The sequence below is a fragment of the Heterodontus francisci genome, chromosome 25 (assembly GCF_036365525.1).
Source record: "Heterodontus francisci isolate sHetFra1 chromosome 25, sHetFra1.hap1, whole genome shotgun sequence".
NCBI lineage: Eukaryota > Metazoa > Chordata > Chondrichthyes > Heterodontiformes > Heterodontidae > Heterodontus > Heterodontus francisci.
The window spans coordinates 35096081-35121265 of NC_090395.1; the positions used below are offsets into that span (position 1 = coordinate 35096081).

Here is a 25185-nt window from a genome sequence, read left to right on the forward strand (position 1 = left end):
CAGTTCAGTTTCTGGTAAATTGTAACCCCTAAGATGATGATTGGGGCGGTGGGGGGTGGGGGGGAGTTAGTGATGGTAATGCCATTTAATGTAAAGGGGAGATGCTTAGATTCTCTCGTTGATAGTCATTGTCTGGCACTTGTGTGGCACGAATGTTCCCTGCCACTTGGCCTAAGCCTGAATGTTGTCCAGGCCTTGATGCATACAGAGATGGACTGTTTCATTATCTGAGTAGTTGCAACTGGTACTGGTCGTACAATCATCAAATATCCCCACTTCTGACCTTATGATGGGTGGGGTGTGGTGGGGGGGACGTTGGGAAGGTCATAGTAGCAGTTGAGGATGGTTAGGCCGAGGACACTACCCTGAGCAACCCCTGCAGCAATGTGCTGGGCCTGAAATGATTGGCCTCCAACAGCTGCAGCCATCTTTCTTTGTTAGTTATGCCAGCCAGTGGGGAGTTTCCCTCTGATTTCCATTGAATTCAGTTTTGCTGGGGCTTGTTGACGCCACGCTCGGTCAAATGTTGTTTGGATGTCAAGTTCAATCACTCACCTCACCTTGGAATTTAGCTCTTCTGTCTGTGTTTGGGCCAAAACTGTGATAAGACCTGGAGTCAGGTGGTCAGGGTAGAAATTGAACATCAGTGAGCAGGTTATTGGTGAGTTAGTGCCCCCTGATAGCAGTGATGGCAATACCTTCCATCACTTTGGGAATAGATCGTAATTAGTCAAATAGGATTTGTCCTGCTTTTTTGTAGAGACAACATGCCTGTAAAATGTTTCAATTTGTCGATTAGATGTCCGTAACGCAGAAAAGTTTGGCAGGAGGCCCAGCTAATTCTGGAGCCTTCAACACTACAGCTGCGATATTGTTGGGACTCTTAGTCTTTGCTGCATCAAGTGTACTCAGCTGTTTTGGTACGATGTCGAGTGAATCAAATTGACTGAAGACTGGCTTCAGTGATGGGATCTGCAGGAGGAGACCAAGGTGGATCCTCAGCTCTGAATTCATATTTTCTTCAGAGTCTTCACATCCACATCCATCACATCGTCCACCTCTACCCCTGTTTCAGCTCAACAGCTGCTGGAGCCTAGATCCATGCCATGATACCTTTAGACTCAACAATTCAAATGCTGGCCTAGCTTCAGCTCATCCCGCTCTCTGCTGCCCATATCGTAGCCCACACCGTACCACTCACTCTTCACCTACCCTTATAGACCTATCATGTTACTATTCTCCCATGCCTCAAATTGAAAATGTTCATTCTCAGATTGAAATCCTTTCATGGTCTAACTCCACCACACCCACCCACCGCCCCCCCAAACTCTGCGTTCTTTTGACTATGGCCTCTTGTGCATCTCTCTTCCCTCTGTTCCCCCACTAATGGTTGTGCCTTCATCACCTAGACCCCTGCTCTGGAATTTCCTAAAACCCTCTGCTTGTCCACCTCCCCCTCAAGATAAAACCTGTGTCTTTGGTCAAGCAAGCAGTGAACCTTAATATGTTTTTGGCTTGACCTACAGTTATTGATTTACACCATGATGAATTCCAGAATTCAGAGTTGTTACAGCACAGGAGGGGTCAATTTGGCCTATCGTGTCCGCACCTGCTCTCCAAATGCACAATTCACCTAGTGCCAATCCCCTTCTTTCTCCCTGTAACTCTCTGCACATTCTTCCTTTTCAGATAACTGTTTAATACCATTTTGAATGACTCTATTGAACCTACCTCCATCAAACTCTCAGGCAGTGCATTCCAGATCTTGACCACTCGCTGCATGAATGTTTTTGCTCATGTCACTTTTGCTGCTTTTGCCAATTACTTTAAATCTGTGTCCCCTCGTTTTCAATCCTTTCATGAGTGGGAACAATTTCTCCCTATCTACTTTGTCCAGACCCTTCATGATTTTGAATAACTATGAAATCACCTCTCTGCCTTCTCTAAGGGAAACAGTCCCACCGTCTCCAATCTACCTTCATAAGCACCTTAGGATTTTTTTTTTTACACTGAAGGTTTGATAAATGCAAGTTGCTATTTACATCAGAACAGCATTACTTTTTCCTTCAGACACCCAATGCTTTCTTTCCTTTGCAGCATCCTTAAACACGGGTGAGGTCCCGGAGGACTGGAGAATTGCTAATGTTGTCCCCTTGTTTAAGAAGGGTAGCAGGGATAATCCAGGTAATTATAGACCGGTGAGCCTGACGTCAGTGGTAGGGAAGCTGCTGGAGAAGATACTGAGGGATAGGATCTATTCCCATTTGGAAGAAAATGGGCTCATCAGTGATAGGCAACATGGTTTTGTGCAGGGAAGGTCATGTCTTACCAACTTAATAGAATTCTTTGAGGAAGTGACAAAGTTGATTGATGAGGGAAGGGCTGTCGATGTCATATACATGGACTTCAGTAAGGCGTTTGATAAGGTTCCCCATGGCAGGCTGATGGAGAAAGTGAAGGCGCTTGGGGTCCAAGGTGTACTAGCTCGATGGATAAAGAACTGGCTGGGCAACAGGAGACAGAGAGTAGCAGTAGAAGGGAGTTTCTCAAAATGGAGACGTGTGACCAGTGGTGTTCCACAGGGATCCGTGCTGGGACCACTGTTGTTTGTGATATACATTAATGATTTGGAGGAAAGTATAGGTGGACTGATTAGCAAATTTGCAGACGACACTAAGATTGGTGGAGTAGCAGATAGTGAAGGGGACTGTCAGAGAATACAGCAGAATATAGATAGATTGGAGAGTTGGGCAGAGAAATGGCAGATGGAGTTCAATCAGGGCAAATGCGAGGTGATGCATTTTGGAAGATCCAATTCAAGAGTGAACTATACAGTAAATGGAAAAGTCCTGGGGAAAATTGATGTCCAGAGAGATTTGGGTGTTCAGGTCCACTGTTCCCTGAAGGTGGCAACGCAGGTAAATAGAGTGGTCAAGAAGGCATACGGCATGCTTTCCTTCATCGGACGGGGCATTGAGTACAAGAGTTGGCAGGTCATGTTACAGTTGTATAGGACTTTGGTTCGGCCACATTTGGAATACTGCGTACAGTTCTGGTCGCCACATTATCAAAAGGATGTGGATGCTTTGGAGAGGGTGCAGAGGAGGTTCACAAGGATGTTGCCTGGTATGGAGGGCGCTAGCTATGAAGAGAGGTTGAGCAGATTAGGATTATTTTCATTAGAAAGACGGAGGTTGAGGGGGGACCTGATTGAGGTGTACAAAATCATGAGAGGTATAGACAGGGTGGATAGCAAGAGGCTTTTTCCCAGAGTGGGGGTTTCAATTACTAGAGGACACGAGTTCAAAGTGAAAGGGGAAAAGTTTAGGGGGGATATGCGTGGAAAGTTCTTTACGCAGAGGGTGGTGGGCACCTGGAACGCATTGCCAGCGGAGGTGGTAGATGCGGGCACGATGGATTCTTTTAAGATGTATCTAGACAGATACATGAATGGGCAGGAAGAAAAGAGATACAGAACCTTAGAAAATAGGCGACATGTTTAGAGAGAGGATCTGGATCGGCGCAGGCTTGGAGGGCCGAAGGGCCTGTTCCTGTGCTGTAATTATCTTTGTTCTTCTTTGTTCTTAAGATTTAGAGTCATAATGGCTAAGGGGGAGCCCATTCAGCCTATCAAGGTCTTGCTAGTGTTCTGTGGAGCAATCCAGTCAGTCCCATTCCCCAGCTATATCCCCATAGCCCTGCAAATTTATTTCCAAGTTTCTATCCAATTTCCTTTTGAAATCATTGATCATCACCGCTTCCACCACCCTTGTAGGCAAGGAGTTTAGGTCATTACCACTCACTTCATTCGGGAGGAAAAAAATTCTTGCTCACATTCTCCCTACATTGTTTGCCCAAATCTTTAAATCTGTGTCCCCTAGTCCTTGTACGATCAGCTAATGGGAGCAGCCTTTCTTTGTCTACTTTATCTAAACCTGTCATAATCTTGTACACTTCTATTTATTCAGGCATTAATCTCCTTTTCTCCAAGGAGAACAACCCCTGCTTCTCCAACCTAACCTTATAACCAAAATCCCTCAGCCCTGGAACCATCCTGGTAAATCTTCTGTGCGCCGTCTCCAGGACCCTCAAATCCTTCCTAAAGTGTGGTGACATTGCTGTTTGCAGTGTACATTAATGATTTAAATGTGAATATAGGAGGTATAATCAGTAAGTTCGCAGATGACACGAAGATTGGTGGTGTAAATCGTGAGGAGGAAAGCCTTAGATTACAGGATGATGTAGATGGGCTGTTAAGATGGGCAGAGCAGTGGCAAATGGAATTTCATCCTGAGAAGTGTGAGGTGATGCATTTTGGGAGTACTAACAAGACAAGGGAATGTACAATGGATGGTCGGACCCTACGAAATACAGAGGGTCAGAGGGGCCTTGGTGCACTTGTCCACAGATAACTGAAGGCAGCACCACAGGTAGATTAGGTGGTTAAGAAGGCATATGGGATACTTGCCTTTATTAGCCGAGACACACAATATAAGAGCAGGGAGGTAATGATGGAGCTGTATAAAATGTTAGTTAGGCCACAGCTAGAGTACTGTGCACAGTTCTGGTCGCCACACTACGGGAAGGATGTGATTGTACTGGAGAGGGTGCAGAGGAGAGTCACCAGGATGTTGCCTGGGCTGGAGCATTTCAGCTATGAAGAGAGACTGAAAAGGCTAGTGTTTTCCGTAGAGCAGAGAAGGCTGAGCGGGGACCTGATTGAGGTATACAAAATTGAGGGGTATAGATAGGAAGAAACTTTTTCCTTTAGCGGAGGTGTTAATAGCCAGGGGGCTTAGATTTAAGTTAAGGGGCAGGGGGATTTGAGGAACTTCTTTTCACCCAGAGGGTGGTTGGAATCTGGAACACACTGCCTGAAGAGGTGGTAGAGTTAGGAACCCTCACAACATTTAAGATGTATTTAGATGAGCACTTGAAACACCATAGCATAAAGGCTACAGGCCAAGTGCTGGTAAATGGGATTAGAATAGATAGATGCTTGATGGCCAGCATGGACACGATGGGCCGAAGGGCCTGTTTCTGTGCTGTATGAATCTGACTCAACAAAGTGTCCAACATTAGATGTGATTCTGCGATTGGACAACATTTGCTAAATAAACCACAGTGTGCTACGAATTACGCTGACAACCAATTCAAGATTGTCAGTAGGGCTCTCAGTATGGTGCATTTTCGCATACTGGAAACTACATATATTAATGCACAGGGCCCTGTTCTTTGCAGACACAATATATCCAAACTTTGTACCTGTTTTAGCTGAACAGAATAAGTGACAGCCATTCGCTGGTTCATTCCTCAGGGCAGTGCCTTGACCAGTCAAGCTGCCTGGTTTAAATTTCAAACAAAGCTTGGCACTTAATTGTCAGTCACCGTAAACTGGTACATTCTCCATGGCAATGCCTCTACCAATCAGAGTTCACTTGCCAACCAATCCACACTTTCCTCATGCAGTACAAGTTGTTTTCCCTTACATTGGTGGTTATTGCGTATTAGAACATAGTACAGTACAGGCCCTTCGGCCCACGATGTTGTGCCGAACCTTTAACCTACTCTAAGATCAAACTACCTACCCTTCATTCTACTATCATCCATGTACCTATCCAAGAGTCGTATTGTCCTGATGAATGCAAGACACACCGCTTCGACGTGTCTCTCTGTTCAGCAATACTCAAATACCACAGTTGCTGCCTAACCAATGCTTTATCAAGGTTCAGGATAGCTTGCCTGCTTTTGTATTCTCTGCCTCTATTTATTAAGCCCGTGGTGCAACCAGGTGAGAAAGGGTCCCTTATAGCCTTCACTTTGTCTTGTAACAGGGTTTTGATCTTAAACACAGTTTTGAGCTCCCCCTTGGTGAATCCCTGTTCACCACTTTCCAATTATAAGGCCAAGAAATGAGCACAAACATGCTTTTAGGTTTAAAGAAAAGTGAAATTTATTAAAATTTTAACTTAAGCTCTAATTTGGTTAACGCCAACAGATACATGCCTCGTACGCGACACACACATGCAAATTGAGCCAGAAAAGAGCAGAAGAAAAATAGTGGAGAGGTTTGAGGCAATCTCTGAAGAGGGGTTTTTGTTACTGTGCTTCGACCTCGCTGTAGGTCCTTGGAGGTAGATCTTGCTTTTTGTTGGGGCCCAGTATTATTCTTGAACCTTGTTCACTGTAGAAGACTTTTCTCTCTCAGGGTTCATATGTCTTCAGTGGTTTTCAGTTCCGTGAGAAAGAGATGAGAGCAGACAGGAGAGAGATGTTCTCAGTCCAGGAGCAAAGAGCTTTGAGTTTTAAAACTCTGGCAAGTTTAAATTTTTAAAAAAACTCCAACAGCCAGTTAGTCATATGACTAAACTGGTCTGACCACGTCTCTGTATTCGGCCATCTTAGCAGTTAACCTGGAATGCTCGCCTCGCCACCTTCAACGTCTGGTTATCAAAAGTTCATTGTGGATTAAATTGGAGCAGGGAGTGGCCCCATTGTCCTTTTCAAGTACTGTTACTTTGCAAATGTCCTTTTAGTCAAGGGTCGGTGTTTTTCTTCAACGTCTGGTTATCAAAAGTTCATTGTGGATTAAATTGGAGCAGGGAGTGGCCCCATTGTCCTTTTCAAGTACTGTCTGTTACTTTGCAAATGTCCTTTTAGTCAAGGGTCGGTGTTTTTCTTTAACAAGTTTTTTATTTACTCCAGTAACAGTTTAAAAATCAATATTCACGTGGCTATTAATGTGTCTCATTCTTGGCAGGTCAGGGCCTGCATGACACCCTTCATTGGCTGCCAATGTGAGCAAAAGCTTCCTTTTCCATCGGGCTTCATTTTATTTTGAGCTGTTAATAGAATTTTACTTTCAGTTGGCTATTTCTAGCAAGGTTACACTTTTCAGATTATTATGTTTGCATTAATTTTAGTTTACCAAGGAGCAGACTTTGTACCACTGAGATACGCTTCCCTGAACTTCATTGCAGTCATTCGAACTTTATAAGTCACTGGTTAGGCCTCAGTTGGAGTATTGCAGACAGTTATGGGCACCACATTTCAGGAAAGGTGGAAAGGCCTTAGAAAAGATAGAGAGGAAGCATACCAAAATGTTAACGTGGATGAAGGACTTGAGTTATGAGAGGTTATACAAGTTAGGATTTTTTCCTTGGAATATAGATTAAGAAAATTTTCAAGGTAAGTTGTGATAGAGTAGTTAGAGAAAGGCTATTCCATCTGGTGCCATGATCTCTCTCTCCTGCTCTCTCTTGACAAAACATTCCATATTGCAACAACCCTCTGAATAAAGTAGACAGACTTTAATCTAGTTTGCTCAAGCTGTCTTCTAAAACAACAGTCTGTGGACGATAGGAAATTTGAGTCTATTTCCTGGCTTGCTCTTGAGGCTGTCAGTAAGTGATAGCAGATTTGTGATTAGTTGGCTGAGATTTATTAAGCATATACAATGTTTCCCAGATATTGTTCATCACTCAATGGCTCTATAACTAGTTTTAATTTACGCTGGACTTAAGACATAATGGAACACTTCCATATTTTGCTCTGTTGGAGTATTACTCTGTCCTTTTTTTTTAAAGGCTGCTTTTGAGTCTGTGAAGGAGAACTTCAATTTTGGTACTGCTCTTGACTAAATCAAAGTTTCTTTTCTTTCTGAAGAGAACAGCTGTCTAAAGTTGAAGATAGTTTATCCTCCTCCTTATCCAGCACCAAACTGCGATTTTTGAACATGAAACGTACCAACTCGCAGCATTCCCTGGACACTACATCACTTGATGGCAGTCTGACAGAAGATCGAATATCTGTGGACAGTGACAGCAGTGAGAAATACGTTATTCTCCTGGATGCAGGTACATATCGTGTTTACATAGAATCAGCGTCCAGCAATTTGAGAGAGAAAAATCTTGCGTGAATTTTATTGGTTGTGGCACCAGCTGACTGGAAAGCCTGAGTGAAACAAACTTGCAGCATTGTTGAATTAATGTATTAACCCAAATGGAAGCAAGTGTCTAGGAAGTATTTCTGGGTAGAAGCAGAAAAATGTTTTTACCACCACCTTTATCACTTTCTGGACCAAATGTTACCGATATATGCAAAGATGCTGAATGGGCAGTTAATATTGAGGTGCCTTGTGTTGTCGCAGTGTTTTGTTGTCTTGCATACCATGTCCCTAACGTGACATTGCAAAAGGGCTTTGTTAAGGTACCACGTGGTAAGCGCATGACAAAGGATAGTGGAGGTGGGACAAATGGCTAAATGGATAGCGGCGTCTGTAGGTGAGTGTCTGTGTCTCAGTCTGTCTTATCTGGCAGGGGAGAAGTCTTGATACCACTCCCTTGGCCGATTTTAAGTGCCTGGTGCGAAGATTTTCATGGATATCAGTGGATTTAAGGTGGCGGCGACAACTTTTGAGCTATGGCTGCTAGTACCCAAGCTCCAGGTCAAGGGGTGTGCGATACGGTCAGGGTGACTGTGAAGACCTCAGCGCAAGGAGTCCCTGTGGACCGCACCTTCTTTGTAAAAGAGGTCCTGTTGGACTGCTGTGTGTTTCAAGTTACGGACATCTGCCTGCAGGATTTCCCCGGCGCTGGATACTTCGATGTGACATTTAAAAATGTCACGGGATGAATAAAACTCTTGAACACCTTCAAGGAGAAAGGAAGCCAGGCACCTGACTTTGGAGCCTTTGTTTACTCTGCTAATGCAACAAAACCAGGTGGTGACCATTCACATGTACAACCCTCATATCCCTGTAGTGGATGTGCTCGCCCTTCTTAGGTACGTTGAGGTGGCTGGAAACAGCACAGAGGTCAAGGACACTTTTGGCATCTGGACAAGCAAGGGCAGGTCAAGGTAACCTTGAAGGTGGATGCCAACGGAGCCATCCTCCACCCTCCTTCCAGCTTTGCCATTGGTGGAAGTCGAGGTTACTTTAGTGCGCACGGGGCAGCCCAAAGTCTGTTGCACCTGCGGCAAAACTGGTTATCTGGCTGTCGACTGTAGTGCAACCTTTTGCCGTAACTGCAAGCAGGGAGAGCTTTTAACAAAGGACTGCAAAAAAAGCAAGTGCTGCAACCTGTGTGGGGAGGGTGGCCATCTCTACAGGGCACTTTCACCTATGCACAGGCCATAACAAACAGGAGAAGCAACCAAGGCTGCTGCAAAGGAGATTGCGCCCCTCCCCCCCCACCCCCCCCCCCCCCCCCCAAACACCTTCCACCAAGACCTCTGGTGTACAAGAAAATTGGAAATAGGGCATGGTATCAAAACAAAATGTGGACACTTTAGAAATTGGCCAAACCCCTCTGCCTCCTCCAGAGAAAGCAGATTAGTTGGAAGAAGAGGCAGCACCAGAAGGAGAGTGGCAAATTGTTACAAGGAAGAAGACCGAAAAGAAAAGGAAAGCCGCCCTGGGAAGTAGTGGCAAGAAGCGGCTGATGCGACTGACAGATACCAGTGGCTTCTCCTCCTCAGATGATGAAGGGCAGGAAGGGTGCCATCAACAAAAGAAGCAGCAAAACTCCAAGGAGGTAGAGGATACAAATAGCCTGGAGCTGGAAAACACTGGAAGCAGTGAAGGGCCCAGGGAATACTTGCTTTGGGGTGCCAGAAGCAGCAATGCAACCAGTGACCCCCAGCTCCAGGAAAGTGCGAGCAGCAATGCAGCCAGCGCCCTTCAGCCTCAGGAAACTGAGAGCAGTGACATAACCAGTGGCCCCCCATCTCCAGGAATCTGGTGGGAAGCGATCAAGGCGAACATCAAGAGGTTCTTCACCTTCAAAGATGTTCAGAAGATGAGAGAGAGATGGATGGAATTGTCCCGACTCCAGAAAAGAATGAAGAATGTGCTCCTGCAATCGATGGGGGTCAAGGTCAAGAAGGATCTTCAAGAGGTTAAGAGCCAGCAGAGCTCGCTCTTTGCCATGGTGGCCTCCAAGATCATCTTCCAGTCCAGAGTCCACTCTGAGCCGGATGAGACATGCTCGCGTTTCTTCTTGCAAAAAGTACAGAGTTCTGTGATCAGCAGCCTGAAGGAAGAGGACGGTTTGGTAATGTCATCGCAGTCTGACATACTAAGGATCAGCAAATCCTTTTATTCAGGTCTGTGCAAAATGAAGTCCACAGACAGCACGGCCTCCCAGTCCTTCCTGTCATCTATCACGGAAGTCGCATGAGAGTCTGGACAAACCACTAATTCTGGCTGAGCTTAAAAAGGTCGTCGGGTCCTTCAAGAAGAGTAAAACTCCCGGAAGCGATGGTTTGCTGGTTGAGTTATATTCGACTCTGGAACAGGATTGGCCCATCTTCCTGCTTCAAGTAGACTACAAGATTCAACAGTCAACACCAGTTGGGTCAAGTCTGCTCTGGAGTTGGTGATTCACTCTGATCAGACCTATACTGTACCCGCAGGAAGATCTCTGATAGCCTCATGCTACTCAGGGATGCGATCGCCTATGTACGGGACAGGGGGGTGGACAGCCTGCCTCATCAGCTTGGACCGGGAGAAGGCTTTTGACAGGATATCGCACACCTACATGATGGAGGTGTTCTCCAGAATGGGGTTTGGGGAGGGAATCCGCAATTAGATCCAGATGCTCTACACAAACATCAGTTGTGCAGTCTCAATTAATGGATGGGAATCAGAAAATTCCCATTCGAATCTGGAGTCAGACAGGGCTGTCCTCTCCCCTGTTTGTTTGAAGTATCGAACCTTTTGCTGAGTCCATTCGCAAGGATGTGAGCATAAGAGTGATGACAATCCCAGGCAGGAGAAGCACTCGGGTCAAAGCCTCCCTGTACATAGACAATGTCGCCATCTTCTGCTCTGATACGCTGTCCGTTCGCAGGCTGATGAGCATCTGTGACCAGTATGAACTGGTCTCAGGAGCCAAAGTAAATCACGGCAAGAGCGAAGCCATGTTCTTTGGGAACTGGGCTGACTGGTCCTTTGTTACCTTCACTGTCAGGTCAGACTACCTGAAGGTGTTGGGGATATGGTTCGGAGGGGCCGGGGCGTGCACTAAAAACTGGAAGGAATGTATAGCCATGGTAAAACATAAACTGAGCATGTGGGAGCAGCGTTCTGCCTCCATTGTGGGTAAGAACCTGGTCATCAGGTATGAGGCGCTTGCGTCATTACTGGGCATGGTGCAGGTCTGGCCCATACTGCAGTCCTACGCCATGGCAGTCACCCGAGCCATCTTCCGCTTTATCTGGAGATCAAAAATGGACAGTGTCTGCAGGGACACTATGTTCAAACCTCTAGATAAAAGGGGAGAAAAGGTACCCAACGTCCCCATCATCCTGATGGTCACTTTTGTGTGCGGCTGCATAGAGATGTGCGTAGAACCCCAGTACGCAAACACCAAGTGTCACGGCGTGCTGAGGTTCTACCTTTCCCCAGTGTTACGAAAGATGGGTCTGACCACGTTGCCGCTGAACGCTCCATTCAGTTGGACCGTGCTGTACCACCTATCCTTCGTGGAAAAGTTTGTGCAGAAAAACACCTTTGACCACCAATCCATCAGGTAGTGGTTTGCACAGAATGTCCTCGAGGCCCTACGGGAAAAGGAGATGGTAGATCCTGTTGTGTGGTTCCCCGAGCAGACTGCCAAAGTCATTTGGCAGAATGCCTCATCGCCAGAACATTCAAACAATCACCAAGACACAGCTTGGCTGGTGAGAGGGCCCTACCCGTCAGATCCTTCCTATGTGCCAAGAATCTCTCCGCCTCCACACGCTGCCCTCGAGGGGGCTGTGGTGGGGAAGAGACCATCACCCACCTCCTTCTGGAATGTGCCTTGGCAAAACGGGTCTGGAAAGAGATGCAGTGGTTTTTGTCCAAGTTCATCCCAAGCAGCTCCATAATGCAGGACTCAGTGTTCTAAGGACTGATCCCAGGAATGTATACCGAGATAAACATCAACTGTTGCTGGAGGACCATCAACTCTGTGAAAGATGCTCTTGGTCTACCTGAAACTTGCTGGTCTTCCAGTGCAAAGAGCTATCCACGACTGTGTTGCAGACTGGCACATTCCACGGTCCAGGATTACTGCTGAGGAACGCGCTGGAACTTGGGGCAGCCACCGCCATAGTGTACTGAAGGGCTGAACCTGTCTAAATCCCCTCAGGCAGTATGCACCAAAATATGTTTTTCACTATGTAATGCCAATGTACATCGCATTTAAAATGGAATGGCAAGAATTGTGAGGCATTTCATGTTTCTGTATCAAATAATTCTGTTATCTGTTGTACTTTCTGAAATGTGAAATTTGAACTGTTTTATAATGTATTTTTGCAAATTTTTATGAATAAAGTATATTTTTGGGGGAAAAAATGGATAGCAAATGGGCTTTAAAAAAGGAGTAGGGTTAAAGACTAGTTATTCAAATTAGTGGAAAGCAGTGTTTCACAAGGATCAGTGGTGGGACCACTGTTCATTTACACTAATGATTTGAACGCTGGAACAAGTAACGGATATAAAAGTTTGCCGATCATTTCAAACGGGGGTGGGGGATACACCTAACACTGAGGAAGAATGTGACCTATTATAAGAAGATATTAGAAAACTTGCAGACCGGGCAGTTAAGTGGCAAATGAACTTCAACATGGATAAATGTGAGCTAATGTGCGCTTAGGTGGGAAAAATAGAAACCTCACCTACACCTTAGAACATAAACTGAATGGGGTAGCAGAACAAAGCAATCTAGGGATACAGGTGAACAAAGTATTAAAATAAACATTGCTGACCAGCTAAGCAATTAAAAATGCCAACAAAGCACCAAAGCACTGGAATTTACTTCTAGAGGTATAGAATGCAAAAATAGTTAAGTTATGCTAAACTTGTATCAGGACTGGTCTGACTGCACTTCAAGTCCAATGCACAGTTCTGGTTGTCTTAGTAGAAAAAGGACGTACTTGCACTTTCTCCAGTGCTTTTAAGATTTAGAGGGATGGGACCAGAACAGATTACTGCTATCAGAAAAGATTGAAGAGTTTGGGCCTTCTTTAGAAAAGAGAAGACTTAGAGATGACCAGAGAGAGACTGTTTAAAATTATGAACAGGGAAGATGTGGGGATAATGTTTCCAATTGTGAGAAAATCCAAAACTAGAGGCCATAATTTCAAGATAGTTAAGAGCATATAGAAGCAAAAGTAGACTTGAGCCTGCTCTATGATTCAATAAGATCGAACTAATACATCAGCTCCATTTTATCATGCTATCTTCCCCCCCCCCCCCCCCCCCCCTTGATTTCATGGGATGTGACTGTCAAGGCCAACATTTATTGCCCTTCCCAAATTGCCCTTGCTCAGTCTCTGGATAAGGGGCCGATCATTTGGGACTGAGATGAGGAAAAATTACTTAATTCAAAAGGTTCGTGAATCTTTGGAATTCCCTACCCCAAAGGGTTGTGGATGCTCCATAATTGAATACATTTTAGGCTGGGATAGACAGATATTTGGTGTCTCGGGGAATCAAAGGGTATAGCGAGCAGGCGGGAAAGTGGAGTTGAATCCTAAGATCAGCTATGATCGTTTTGAATGGCAGAGCAGGCTCGATGGGCCATATGGTCTACTCCTCCTATTTCTTGTGTTCTTGTATAAACACTTACCAGCGTGAATAACTGGTTAGATATTAGGATTAGATATCGTAGCTGATTCTTTTCGTACTTCCTTTTCATCTTTCGTCCAGGGTGCTGAGGTCAGTTATGTTCCCAAATGCCGTTGCTACTGAGATACACTAACTATGCACAGACCATATCTCATCTCAGTCCCAAACGATCGGCCCCTTATCCTGAGACTGTGCCATGTTTTTGATTACCTGACCAGCGGAAATAATCTTTAAGTGACTACCCTATCCAGCCCCTTTAGAATCTTATTTGTTTCACTGAGATCAACTCTCATTCTTCTAAGCTCCAGCGAATACAGGCCCAATTTAGTATTGACTCAGCATAAGTCTACTGTATATGCCTACTGAGTGCCTTTTCCCCACCAGTGCATCGCCATCATTCTTTATTGCCATGATCTTTGAGTATAACTGAATAGTCGTTTAGGGCATCAAAATCTCTGAGCTACCCCATTGAGCCCAAGGATCCTAACTGGCTGAGCCCCTGCATTCCTGGTACTAAGTGCAATGCTAAAATGATTTTTCCAGGATCTGGAATTATGGTGTTATTGGCTTCTTCACCTTGGCTCCCCAGCTATATAACCCTTCCAAGTCTGGGTGAGTTATGAGTAGCTGTATCAAATTTCTTTGAGAAGAGTTTTGCTATGCTTTTTTAAAAAAAAACTCAGCTTCATGAGTTCTGAAAGATGAAACATTTTGCAGATGTTCCAAAGGGCACCAGTTTTCATGTCTTTGGGGAATGGTGGCGCAGTGGTTAGCACCACAGCCTCACAGCTCCAGCGACCTGGGTTCGGTTCTGGGTACTGCCTGTGCGGAGTTTGCAAGTTCTCCCTGTGACCATGTGGGTTTCCGCCAGATGCTCCAGTTTCCTCCCACAGCCAGAGACTTGCAGGTTGGTAGGTAAATTGGCCATTGTAAATTGCCCCTAGTGTAGGTAGGTGGTAGGAGAATGGTGGGGATGTGGTAGGGAATATGGGGTTAATGTAGGAGTAGTATAAATGGGTGGTTGTTGGTCGGCACAGACTCGGTGGGTCGAAGGGCCTGTTTCAGTGCTGTATCTCTCTATGACTCTAATGGAATTGTCCTGTTGAACTTGAGCATAACTCATTAATTTAATTCAGTTAATCTTTTCAAATTGAAAAGATGATGGTGCCTTCCTGCTCAGGGTCACTACCCAATCATTGATATCCTTTTTAACTTCGGTTCCATGAAAACGCAAGATCGCTTTTGAATGTAAAATGTTTTGTGCATGGCATTTTACTAATGAATTGCACTCTTTATTTGCATTCAACATTGAACTAACATGTTAAACAACCACTTGTTTTGGTAGCTCTTTACAATGTTGATTCTTGGATTTCTAATTCTTAGAAACTGGACAGGAATCTCTTCCTCCCGTTACCAGCATACATCTTTCAGGTGGGATGGGCAGCAATCAGAGTCTACCAGAAAGTGTAGATGGAGGACATAGAGCAGAAGGATTTTACAAACCTACAATGACCAGCTCATCAACTCAGAGTGAGGATGATTCTAATGCAGAACAGGTGAGAGTCTGTTTACTTCAATTATAACTTGCCTGGTTGATATTTCATCTTGTTTTAAGTTTTGTTCTTGGTAGCCTAAATAGCTGATTTAAATCTTGTTGACTGGTATGCAAGTTGGCGATACCAGACAATGAATGTTTACCTTGCTTCATAAAAGCAAAATAATGCAGTTGCTGGAAATCTGAAATAAAAACAAAAACTGCTGGAAATACGTAGCCGGTCAAGCAGCATCTGTGGAGAGAGAAGCAGAGTTAATGTTTCGGGTCAGTGACCTTTCTTCAGACCTTGCTTGTTTGACTTGTTTCATGTCTTCTGCCAGCCATTGGCAAAATAACTGGGGGGCAGCAACTAATTTAGTTGCTTTGTTTTTGTACTTAAAGGTAGACCATCCACAATTTGGAAAAACATGCAGGACTATGGGGAAAGAGCAGGGGTGTGGGACAAATTGGATAGCTCTTTATAGGCAGGCCAAATGGCATCCACTTGTATAATAAAAGCAAAATACTGCAGATGCTGGAAATCTGAAATCAAAACAAAAATTGTTGGGAATACTCAGCAGGTCTGGCAGCATCTGTGGAGAGAGAAGCAGAGTTAACGTTTCAGGTCAGTGACCTTTCATCAGTTCTGTAGTTCATCAGTATTTCCAGCATTTTTTGTTTTTATTTATGGCTTCCTCTTGTGTTGTATGTTTGTATGCTACCTCTGGCAGAATATTGAGCACCTTTTGACAGTGAGATGAGTATAGAATTTCCTAATGCTATAGAAAGAAGCAGTGGTGCACATTTTTGAAGGATATCTTTATTTTCTGAAGTTTAATTGCTGTTTTGTTTCCCAGGCTTCTGTGTTGTTGCTGAAGATATTGAATTTGAATTGTGCAATTGACGTAAGAGATGAAGATCTGTCTGTCAGTGTTCAGGCAATGGAAGTGGTGCCTGATCAGCTGGGCAATGTAGGCGTGCAGCAGCTTCTGAGCAGCCGTACAACTGGTAAGAGAGACAAGGCAAGATCCTTGTTTATAATGCAATTAATGGTTATTACTATAACTTGTTCTTTTCATTGTTTTATTGGCGCTCCTTCCTTGAAGTTCCAATACCATCCATGGGCTGAACCAGAAATAAAATTGCCAGCGGTTTCTCGGAGGGCCACCTATTGATCTTCCAGACCCATTCAACATTGTAGTTATGAGAGGAAATAATCCCCTCCCAGCAGTCATTCTTGCACATTTCCTATTTGAGTTGAACTGACCAACTGGCTCATGAATACTCTTTCAAACTAAAATGCTTGCTTTTCAACCGATGACATGATTCAGAATAAGGAAGCTTTATCAAAAAATACATCTTATTTAGTTTTTTATGGATTGTATACATATAAAGTACAAGTTAATCAAGGCCTATACGTCATTGTTTTAAGTGGAATGGAGTTGGAGTCAGTGGGGGAAGGGGGAAGGAGAAAATTAATTCCAATATTGCTTCACCAAGGTTCAACCCAAAACAAAATTCAATTGATTGAAAAGGGAATTGTGGTTCTGAGAGTGTGACTTGGTAGGAACTCTACCTGGTGCAAGTGTCATATTTCAGACAGCGAAGCCTACTAGTTGATAACAGTAGGAGTGCTTTTATTGCAATAAGCTCTTTGGTCCATATGTGAACTGCATCTAGAATAAGCAGAGTGCAGAGGCTCTGTTCAAAGAGGCTATTGAAATTGAGAATGTAGAGACTCAAAATAGTTATCTCACTAAGGATTGCAGATGGCATCATAAGTTGAGAGATCTGGAGTAGCTTTGACCATCATTAAAACTCTCCATTAGATTACTAGCTAGAATCACTTCCTGGTATTGGCTGTTCCTTCATAGTAACCAGAATTGGAATTGAGGGTAGTGTTTCCTATAGTCACCACACCACAAAAATATGTGTGTGACGTGCTTTGAGCTGTTATAAGATGCTAACTAAATAATAAATGCCAAATTAACCCTTTCTGATTTGGAGTTTCTTGTTCGTTTATTTCAGCCTTGACACCTGCTGTTCAAAATTTTTTTAATTTGTTGCATCAACTTCAAAACAGAATTATAAATGAATACTTGCATATTTGGCACTTCCTCACTAGAATGCCCTGATAAGATCACTACCTGGTTATTGCTCTCGGTTATAATTGGTTCCGGTATGTCTGAATTTTAAACGACCCTTGAAGCATCATTGAGGCTTTGCCCCTTCACGCCTCTCTCTCTCCTTCTGTCCCACTCCCTCTCCCCAAATTCAAATCCAATCCATTTAAAACAACAGTGAACGTTGGCTCATTTCTTACTTTGCATATTTATGATGTATACAGAGAAAATGTTGGCTATAGGAGTAGGAGGAGTACTTTGCATGAGTGTTAATTGCTCATTTTACATGGTGCTTGCAGACTTAGACTGAAGAGATCTAGACAAATGAAACTAAAAGCAAAATACTGCAGATGCTGGAAATCTGAAATAAAAAGACAAAGTGCTGGAAATACTCAGCAGGTCTGTGGCAGCATCTATGGAGAGAAGCAGAGTTAATGTTTCAAGTCAGTGACCTTTCATCAGAACTGGCAAAGGTTAGCAATATAATAGGTTTTTAGCAAATAAAGTGGAAGTGGGGGAAAAGAGAACAAAAGGGAAGGATAGGACAGAGGGTCAGAGAGACTAATAGACAAGGAGGTCATGGGGCAAAGGCAAAGAGTGTGCTAATGGTGTGGTGAAAGAGAAAGCATAAGAGAGAGTGTTAAATGACCAGAATAATGAACAGCCCTAGCCAAAAGCACAAACATGCTTTGTCTTTCTGAAACAATTTTTACAGGGAAATATTTTTTCAATTTTTTTTTTTAATTATTGGGACTCAGGTTTTCAGAAGGCCTGTATACTGGAATCAGACAGAACCCAGCCTGCGGTGTGTTTGAGATTTGAATCAGGACCACGCTCAGCTGTTCACTCTCCACTTGCTGTAAAGAATGGATTTCTGCAATTTCACATCAATAATTACAATGCAGAGCTGCTGATGTCATCGCTCACGAACCTGGGTCCATTCTTGGAGGATGAAATAATTCCGGAAGTGATTCCAATGAAGATAGAACTTTTTGACTGTAGAATTACTCTGAAGGTATCTGACTATTATTGGTAACATGGTTCCTATATTTAAAAAGAGAGACAGAATGAGTCTATTTTAATGTCGTCGGACCGATAATGGAATTCTTAATCAAATGGAATTCTTAATCAAAGCTTCTAGATAATTTTCTATCGAGTAATCACTGATTCCAAAGGGGAAGGTCAGGCTTGGCCAACCCTTTTGAATTCTTCTGAAAAAGTAACAAAGGGTAGGGAAGGGCAGTGTAATAGAAATAATTATATTTGGATTTCCTAAAAGCCTTCAATAAGGTATCTCATAGTAGATTCAGCTACAACCAGAGCATATGGAGTATGGGAACAAATACCAGAATAGATAACAAGCTGGCTACCAAACACACAAACAAAGGAGTTAAAGCTAGTCACTCAATTGTTAAAAAGTGCAAAGTGGTGGTCCACAGGGATTGGTGCTGGGACCACTGTTGTGCATCATTTACATGAAGAATTTGGACTCTGATCAGACAAGTACAATGTCAAAATTTACGCATGACGCCTAATTGGGGAATGTGGTTAACACAGAGATGACTGCAACAAAATACAGAAACACAAACTTGCAGAATGGGCACGTAATTGGCACTTGAACTTCAAATATAGATAAGTGTGAGCTGGTAGGAGGAATAAGGAGACCACATACCCTTTGGAAAATGTTTCTGAATGGGATAAAAACCGACACATCTGGGGGTACAGATGCACAAATCACAAATTTGTGACGAGTTAATAAGGTCTTTTTTAACAAAAAAGCAAAGCTTTAAAATTAATTTCTAGAGAGATAGAATTGAAAAACAAAGAATCAACTTATACAGAAATTTAGTTAGACCACTTGAGTACTGTGAACAGTTTTGGTCTTGATATTATAAGATGGATATAGTGACATTGGAAAAGGTGCAAAAAAGATTTACTAGCCTGGTACCAGAATGGAAAGGTTATACCATCAGGCAAGGTTAAGCAGACTGGGGCTCTTTTCTCTTTGAAAAGAGTACATTTGAGGGGTGACCTGATCAAGGCCTTTTAAGACTTTCGAGGGGTTTGATGTTTCCACTTGTGGGTGAGCTCAGAACTAGGAGCTGCAAATGTAATACAGTCACTGATAAGTCCAGTAGAGAATTCAAGATAAACTTCTTGACGGTGGTTAGAATGTAGAAGACACTATCGCGAGGAATAGTGGAGATGATTTACATAGATGTATTTAAGGTGAGATAAACACATGAGGGAGAAAGGAATAGAAGGCTATGTTGATCAGGTTAGATGAAGAGGGGTGGGAGGAGGCTGGTGTGGAGTGTAAACACTGTTCGTTTGAATGGCTTTTTTATGTACTGTAAGTACTATAATAGTTATGGATCCTGACTTTTAATCCAATGGGGAAAATATATAAAGCTGGAGAAATTCTACAGGAAAATAGAACCAATAACATGATCCATTTAGTTATTTGTGCTGGAGAGCAGCCGGTGTTCATCTGAGAACACAGTTTCAGAATAGATTTGTTTCCACCTGCGAGCCTGCCCCCATCACTGCCCCCCTGATCTTCTGACATCTCATTGCACACTGCTGCTCCCTTCACCCGTGAATATCAACTAAACATGTGCAGAGCAAAGATGGAGCCTAAGATCTTCCTAGTCTACATAGTTCAATATCAGTCCACAATTTGCAGTTACCCAGTGAGTCATTGGGGAGTGATTTGCAGCAAAGTCCATGTTCCTTGTGCTGTTCTCCAATCTACTCTTGTGTAAATTTAAACTAATAACTATTTGTACATGAAATATTTTGTGTTAAACTCTTGTTAAAGGATGATGGCCCACGATTATATTCTACATCTCCTGGTTCTGTACCTATAAATCTTGATGTTGATCACCTCATGGTTCAGCGGATTGATGATGGGACATTTTGTATAAGGGGTAAGTAGTTTAATTTTTATAAACAATCTGTCCAACTAGTGGGATCTCTATTATCTCCATCCCCTATTATCCACACTTTGGATTAGTTACAGGAATGTCCAATGTCACAAGCTAAAATGTAATCAAGTGCTCATGTTCTCATGTTCTCATAATGCACATTTATGGAGCGGCTTTAGTTGAGGGAGTTGAAGATGGAATGGTTGGTGATGCCACAATGGGATTTAATCATGAGTTAAGACATTTAAAATTGAGGTGTTAGGGAGCCAATGTAGGTCAACAAGGACTGGCAAAGGGAATAGGAGTAGAATTTTGGTTGAATTGAACTTCACAGAGGGTGGAAGAATGACCAGAAGAACATTCAGATAGTTGAGTCTGGTGACAAAGGAATGAATGAAGGGCTTCAGTAACTGTTGGGTTGAGGCAGAGATGGGCCATGTTGTGGAGGTGAAGTAGGCAGCCTTAGTGATGGATAGGATAAGGGGTGGGAAACTCCATTCAGATTGGAATAGAATGTGAAGGATTTAAGCAGTTTGGTTCAGCTTGAGGTAGCAAAGGAGAGGAATGGAATTAGTTGAAAGGGCACACGATTTGTGGTGAGGGCCTGAAAGTGAAGCTTTGGTCCTTGCAATGTTTAACTGGAGGGTAGTGTGAGCTATTCAAGAGTAAATCTTCATCTCTGCTGTCTGACTAACTGTGTATGGAAGGGTTAAGGACTAACAGTGGAGAAGTAGAACTGGCTGTCGTCAGCATACATGTGGAAGCATGTCCGCAGGATACATCGCCAACGTGCAAATGAGAGAGGAGAGTGATTGTGTTTAGCAGAATCCAGGGCATGGGGTTTGGGAAGAGAAGCTATTACTAGAGATGTTCTTGCAACAATCAGATTTGTAAGAGTGGAACCAAGTGAGGGCAGTAACACCAAGCTGGACAGCAGAGGAGTGTGTTAGAGGATGACGTGGTCATCTGTGTTAGAGGCTTCAGGGAAGATGAGGATTAATGCTTTGGTCAGAGAATGTAATTTGTGACCTTGGTTCTTGTCATTTTGGTGTTGGGGGTAGAAAACTGGAGGGTTTCAAATGGAGTTGCAGAAAAGCTGGGCACAGGTCTGGAGGAGGGAGGGTGACTAAGGCTGAAGCACTTTAGAGAGGGAAGGGAGGTTGGCGATGTGGCAGTAGTTTGCAAGGTTGGAGGATTCGAGGGTATTTTTTTTTGAAGAGAGGTCATGAACTGTACTTCAGAATGGGAGGGAATCTCTAATAGAGAAGAGAGAACTATTAACACATGAAAAGATCTTGATCCAGTACCTAGTGGAATTACTATTCATGCAGCTGAAACTTAGCTTCAAGGAGGAGAGCCTAGCAGAAATCAGGGCTCTGGTTCCCAGAGAGCAAGAGTTGGGCTACTACCAATTTCTAAAATGGAAAATGGGGGTCTTGTAAAGGGAATTTGATCAATTTAAATAGGCCACTCAACAGCTAAGAGCTTAATCACACTGTTTAAGAGGGGTTCTCAATTATTCTTCAATTTCCCCATCCTTCATTGTGAGAATGCACGGAACCTAGTTTTATTAAATTTATGCTGTAGTTTTTTTGTTTAATTGATTCTGATTTGTTTGGTTCCTGTGTTAGCCTTGCAGACAGGTCAAAGTGAAGCAGTATTGAGAAAACTGGAGAATCATTTGGTTACAACTGGAGCACATCAGATCAAACTTGGACTGATGAAAAGTGGGGGACTGCAGTCACCGTCAGAGGTTCAGAATTCATCAGATCTGGGCATCGCCACCAGCAAGGATATGGTATGAGTGCAAATTCAGAATTTTGTTTTTATTCATTCACAGGATGAATAGCCCATCCCTAACATGCTTGAGAAGGTGGTGGTGAGCTAATGCCTTGAACCATGGAGGTCATGTGGTGAAGGTATCGAGGGGGTTCCAGGATTTTGACCCAGGAACTATGATATATTTCCTTATCGGGATAATGACTTGGAGGAGAGCTTGAGGGTGGTGGTGTTCCAATGCGCCTGCTGCCCTTGTCCTTCTAGGCAGGGTTTGGAAGGTGGTGTCAAAGAAACCTTGGTGAGTTGCTGCAGTTTATCTTGTCGATGGTACATGCTGTAGCTGCAGTGCACCAGTGGTGGAGGAAATGAATGTTTAGCGTTGTCAATAGGGTGCTGATCAAGTGGGCTCCTTTATCCTGGATTGTGTTAAGCTGCTTCAGTGTTGTTGGAGCTGCACTCATCCAGGCAAGTGGAGAGTATCCCATCACACTCCTGACTTGTGCCTTTGGTGAAAAGGCTTTGGGGAGTCAGGAGGTGAGTCACTCGCCACAAAATACCCATCCTCTGACCTGCTGTTGTAGCCGCAGTATTTATGTAGCTGGTCCAGTAAAGCTTCTGGTTAATGGTGACCACCCTCAGTTGTTGCTGGTGGGAGATTAGATAAGGGTAATGCCCTTGCCTGTTGCCTACCTGGCCAAGGTTAAGGACATCTCCTCACGGGCTGGAGAAGAACTTGCAGTGAGTGAGGCAAGATCCAGTTGTTGCCGTCCACGCAGGAACCAACAACATAAGTAGAACTAAGGCATGAGGTTCTGCTGAGGAAGTCTGAGGAGCTAGAGTCCAAATAATTAAGAACTTCAGAGGTGATAATGTCTGGATTATCAGCAGAGCCATGTGCAAATTGGCAAAGTCAAACAGATCAGAGTTGAATTTGTGGCTCAGAGTGGTGTGGTAGAGGGGGGCTTTGATTCATGGGGCACTGGCACTGTTTTTGTTGTGACAGGCTCCACTTAAACTGGATTGGGACCAGTGTTCTTGGGAATTTAATAACTAGGGCTGTAGGTAGAGTTTTAAACTTGAAGTGGGGGCAGGGTTCAGGTGATGGAAAATTTATAAATCTGAAGAGCAAGTCAAGGCCATAGATCAGTGTAATGATTTGGGTAAAGATGAGCAGTCTGTGACATGAAGGAACAGAGTTTAATATTAACAGTGCATCAGTAAGTCAGATAAAATCAAAGATTAATGGTAAAAAATTTAATTAAAGGTGCTTTATCTGAATGCATGAAGCATTCATAACATGTTGGATGAATTAATAGCACAAATAGAGGTACATGGGTTTCATCTAATCACTATTAGAGGTATAGTTGCATGGTGTCCAAACTTGGGAATTAAATATTCCAGGATACTTGATGTTTCGACAAGACAGACAAATGGAAAAATTGGGGTTTGGCCCTGATAAAGAATGACATAAGGACAGCAGTGGGGAAAGATCTTGGCTTTAAAGAACAGAAAGTAGAATCAATGTGGGTGATAACAAATAAGGGTCAGAAAGTACTCGTGGGAGTAGCTTATTGACCTAACAGTAGCTGCACTGTTGGACATAATCAAGAAATAAAAAGTACTTGTAATAAAGATGATGCAGTTATCATGGGAGACTTTAATCATCTTTTGGATTGCACAAATCAAATTTGGAAAAGTAGTTTGGAGGACGTGTTTACAGAATGCATTTAAGACTGGTTATAGAACATACTGTCCAGGAACCAATCAGAGAATAGGCTGTTGTAGATCTTGCCTTATATAATGAGACGGGGTTAATTAGTAATCTCATGGTAAGGGATCCTCGGGGGAAGATTCATCATAATAAGATAAGATGTCACATTGAGTTAGTGAGTGACACACTTGTGTCTGAAACTAGAGTATTAAACTTGAAGCCAATTACATAGATACGAAGAGTTGGCTAAGATTGGGGAATTAGGTTAAAAGGTGTGACAATCAATCGGGAATGATGAACAATTGAAATAATTCATAATTCTCCATGTCCATCCCATTTGAGAAATAAAATCTCCACGGGAAAAGCTAACTAAAGAGGTTAAGGATAATATTGCGTTGAAAGACTAGTCTTGCAATGTTGCCAAGAATAGTAGCAAGCCTAAAGATTGGTAGAGTTTGAGAAACCAGCAAAGGATGACTCAAAATTTGATGATGGAAAGAATAGAATACGAGAGTGAACTAATCCGAAATATAAAATAGATGGTAAGAGCTTCTGCAAATATGTAAAAAGGAAGAGAGTAATGAAAATAAATGTGTGTCCCTTAGATTCTGAGACAGGAGAAATTATACTGGCGAGTAAGGAAATAGCAGTGACCGTAGTGGACACTCAAAGCAGATGTGAAATAGTGGGGAACTAAGTTTCTAATGAGAGTAAGGAACATAAAGTAAATAATATCAGTAAATAAAAAGTACTGGAGAAATTAATGGAAGTATAGAGCCAACAAATCCCCTGGGCCTGATGGCGTACATCCTAGATTTCTAAAGAAGTGGCAGCAGAGATAGTAAATGCATTGGCTGCTATCTTCCAAAATTCCCTAGATTCTGCAACAGTCTCAGCGGATTGTAAGGTAACACATGTTAACACTGCTATTTGAAAAAGGAGAGGGAGAGAAAGTGGGGAACTCTAGGTTAGTCGGGAAATATTTTGGAATTGAATAAGGATGTGGTAACAGGGCGCTCAAATCATATGATTAGGCAAAGTCAGCATGATTTTATGAAAGGAAAGTAGCATTTGACAACTCTTTTTTGAGGATTTAACTAGCGGGGTAGATAAAGGGGAACGAGTGGATGTAGTATATTCAGATTTTCAAAAGGCATTCAATAAGCTGCCACATGAAAGTTTGTTACACGAGGGCTAATGGGATTGGGGACTACATCACCTGCAGTGCCTGTGGAAGAGTCTGTCACTCTAGAATTGGCCTTTATAGCCACTCCAGGCGCTGCTGCACAAACCACTGACCACCTCTAGACTCATACCCATTGTCTCTCGAGGCACGGAAGCGAAAAAGGAATGGGATTGGGGTAATGTGTTAGCAATGATAGAGGATTGGTTAAAGGACAAACCGGAATAAATTGATTATTTACAAGTTGGCAGGTTGTTATGAGCGAGGTGTCGCAAGAATCAGTGCTGCACCTTCAGTTATTAGTGACTTG

General features: G+C 43.2%; 1 protein-coding gene across 3 annotated transcripts in view; it reads left to right on the forward strand.

Moving 5' to 3' along the window:
* Positions 1-25185, forward strand: part of bltp3a (bridge-like lipid transfer protein family member 3A) — a 174620-nt gene that overhangs the window by 137081 nt on the left and 12354 nt on the right. For all 3 annotated transcript variants that reach the window (XM_068057072.1, XM_068057073.1, XM_068057074.1), the window contains exons 15-20: positions 7666-7856; positions 15002-15174; positions 16010-16160; positions 18034-18290; positions 20097-20205; positions 21834-22000. In XM_068057072.1, coding sequence (XP_067913173.1) covers positions 7666-7856; positions 15002-15174; positions 16010-16160; positions 18034-18290; positions 20097-20205; positions 21834-22000 — 1048 coding nt within the window. The remainder of the gene's footprint in view (positions 1-7665; positions 7857-15001; positions 15175-16009; positions 16161-18033; positions 18291-20096; positions 20206-21833; positions 22001-25185) is intronic.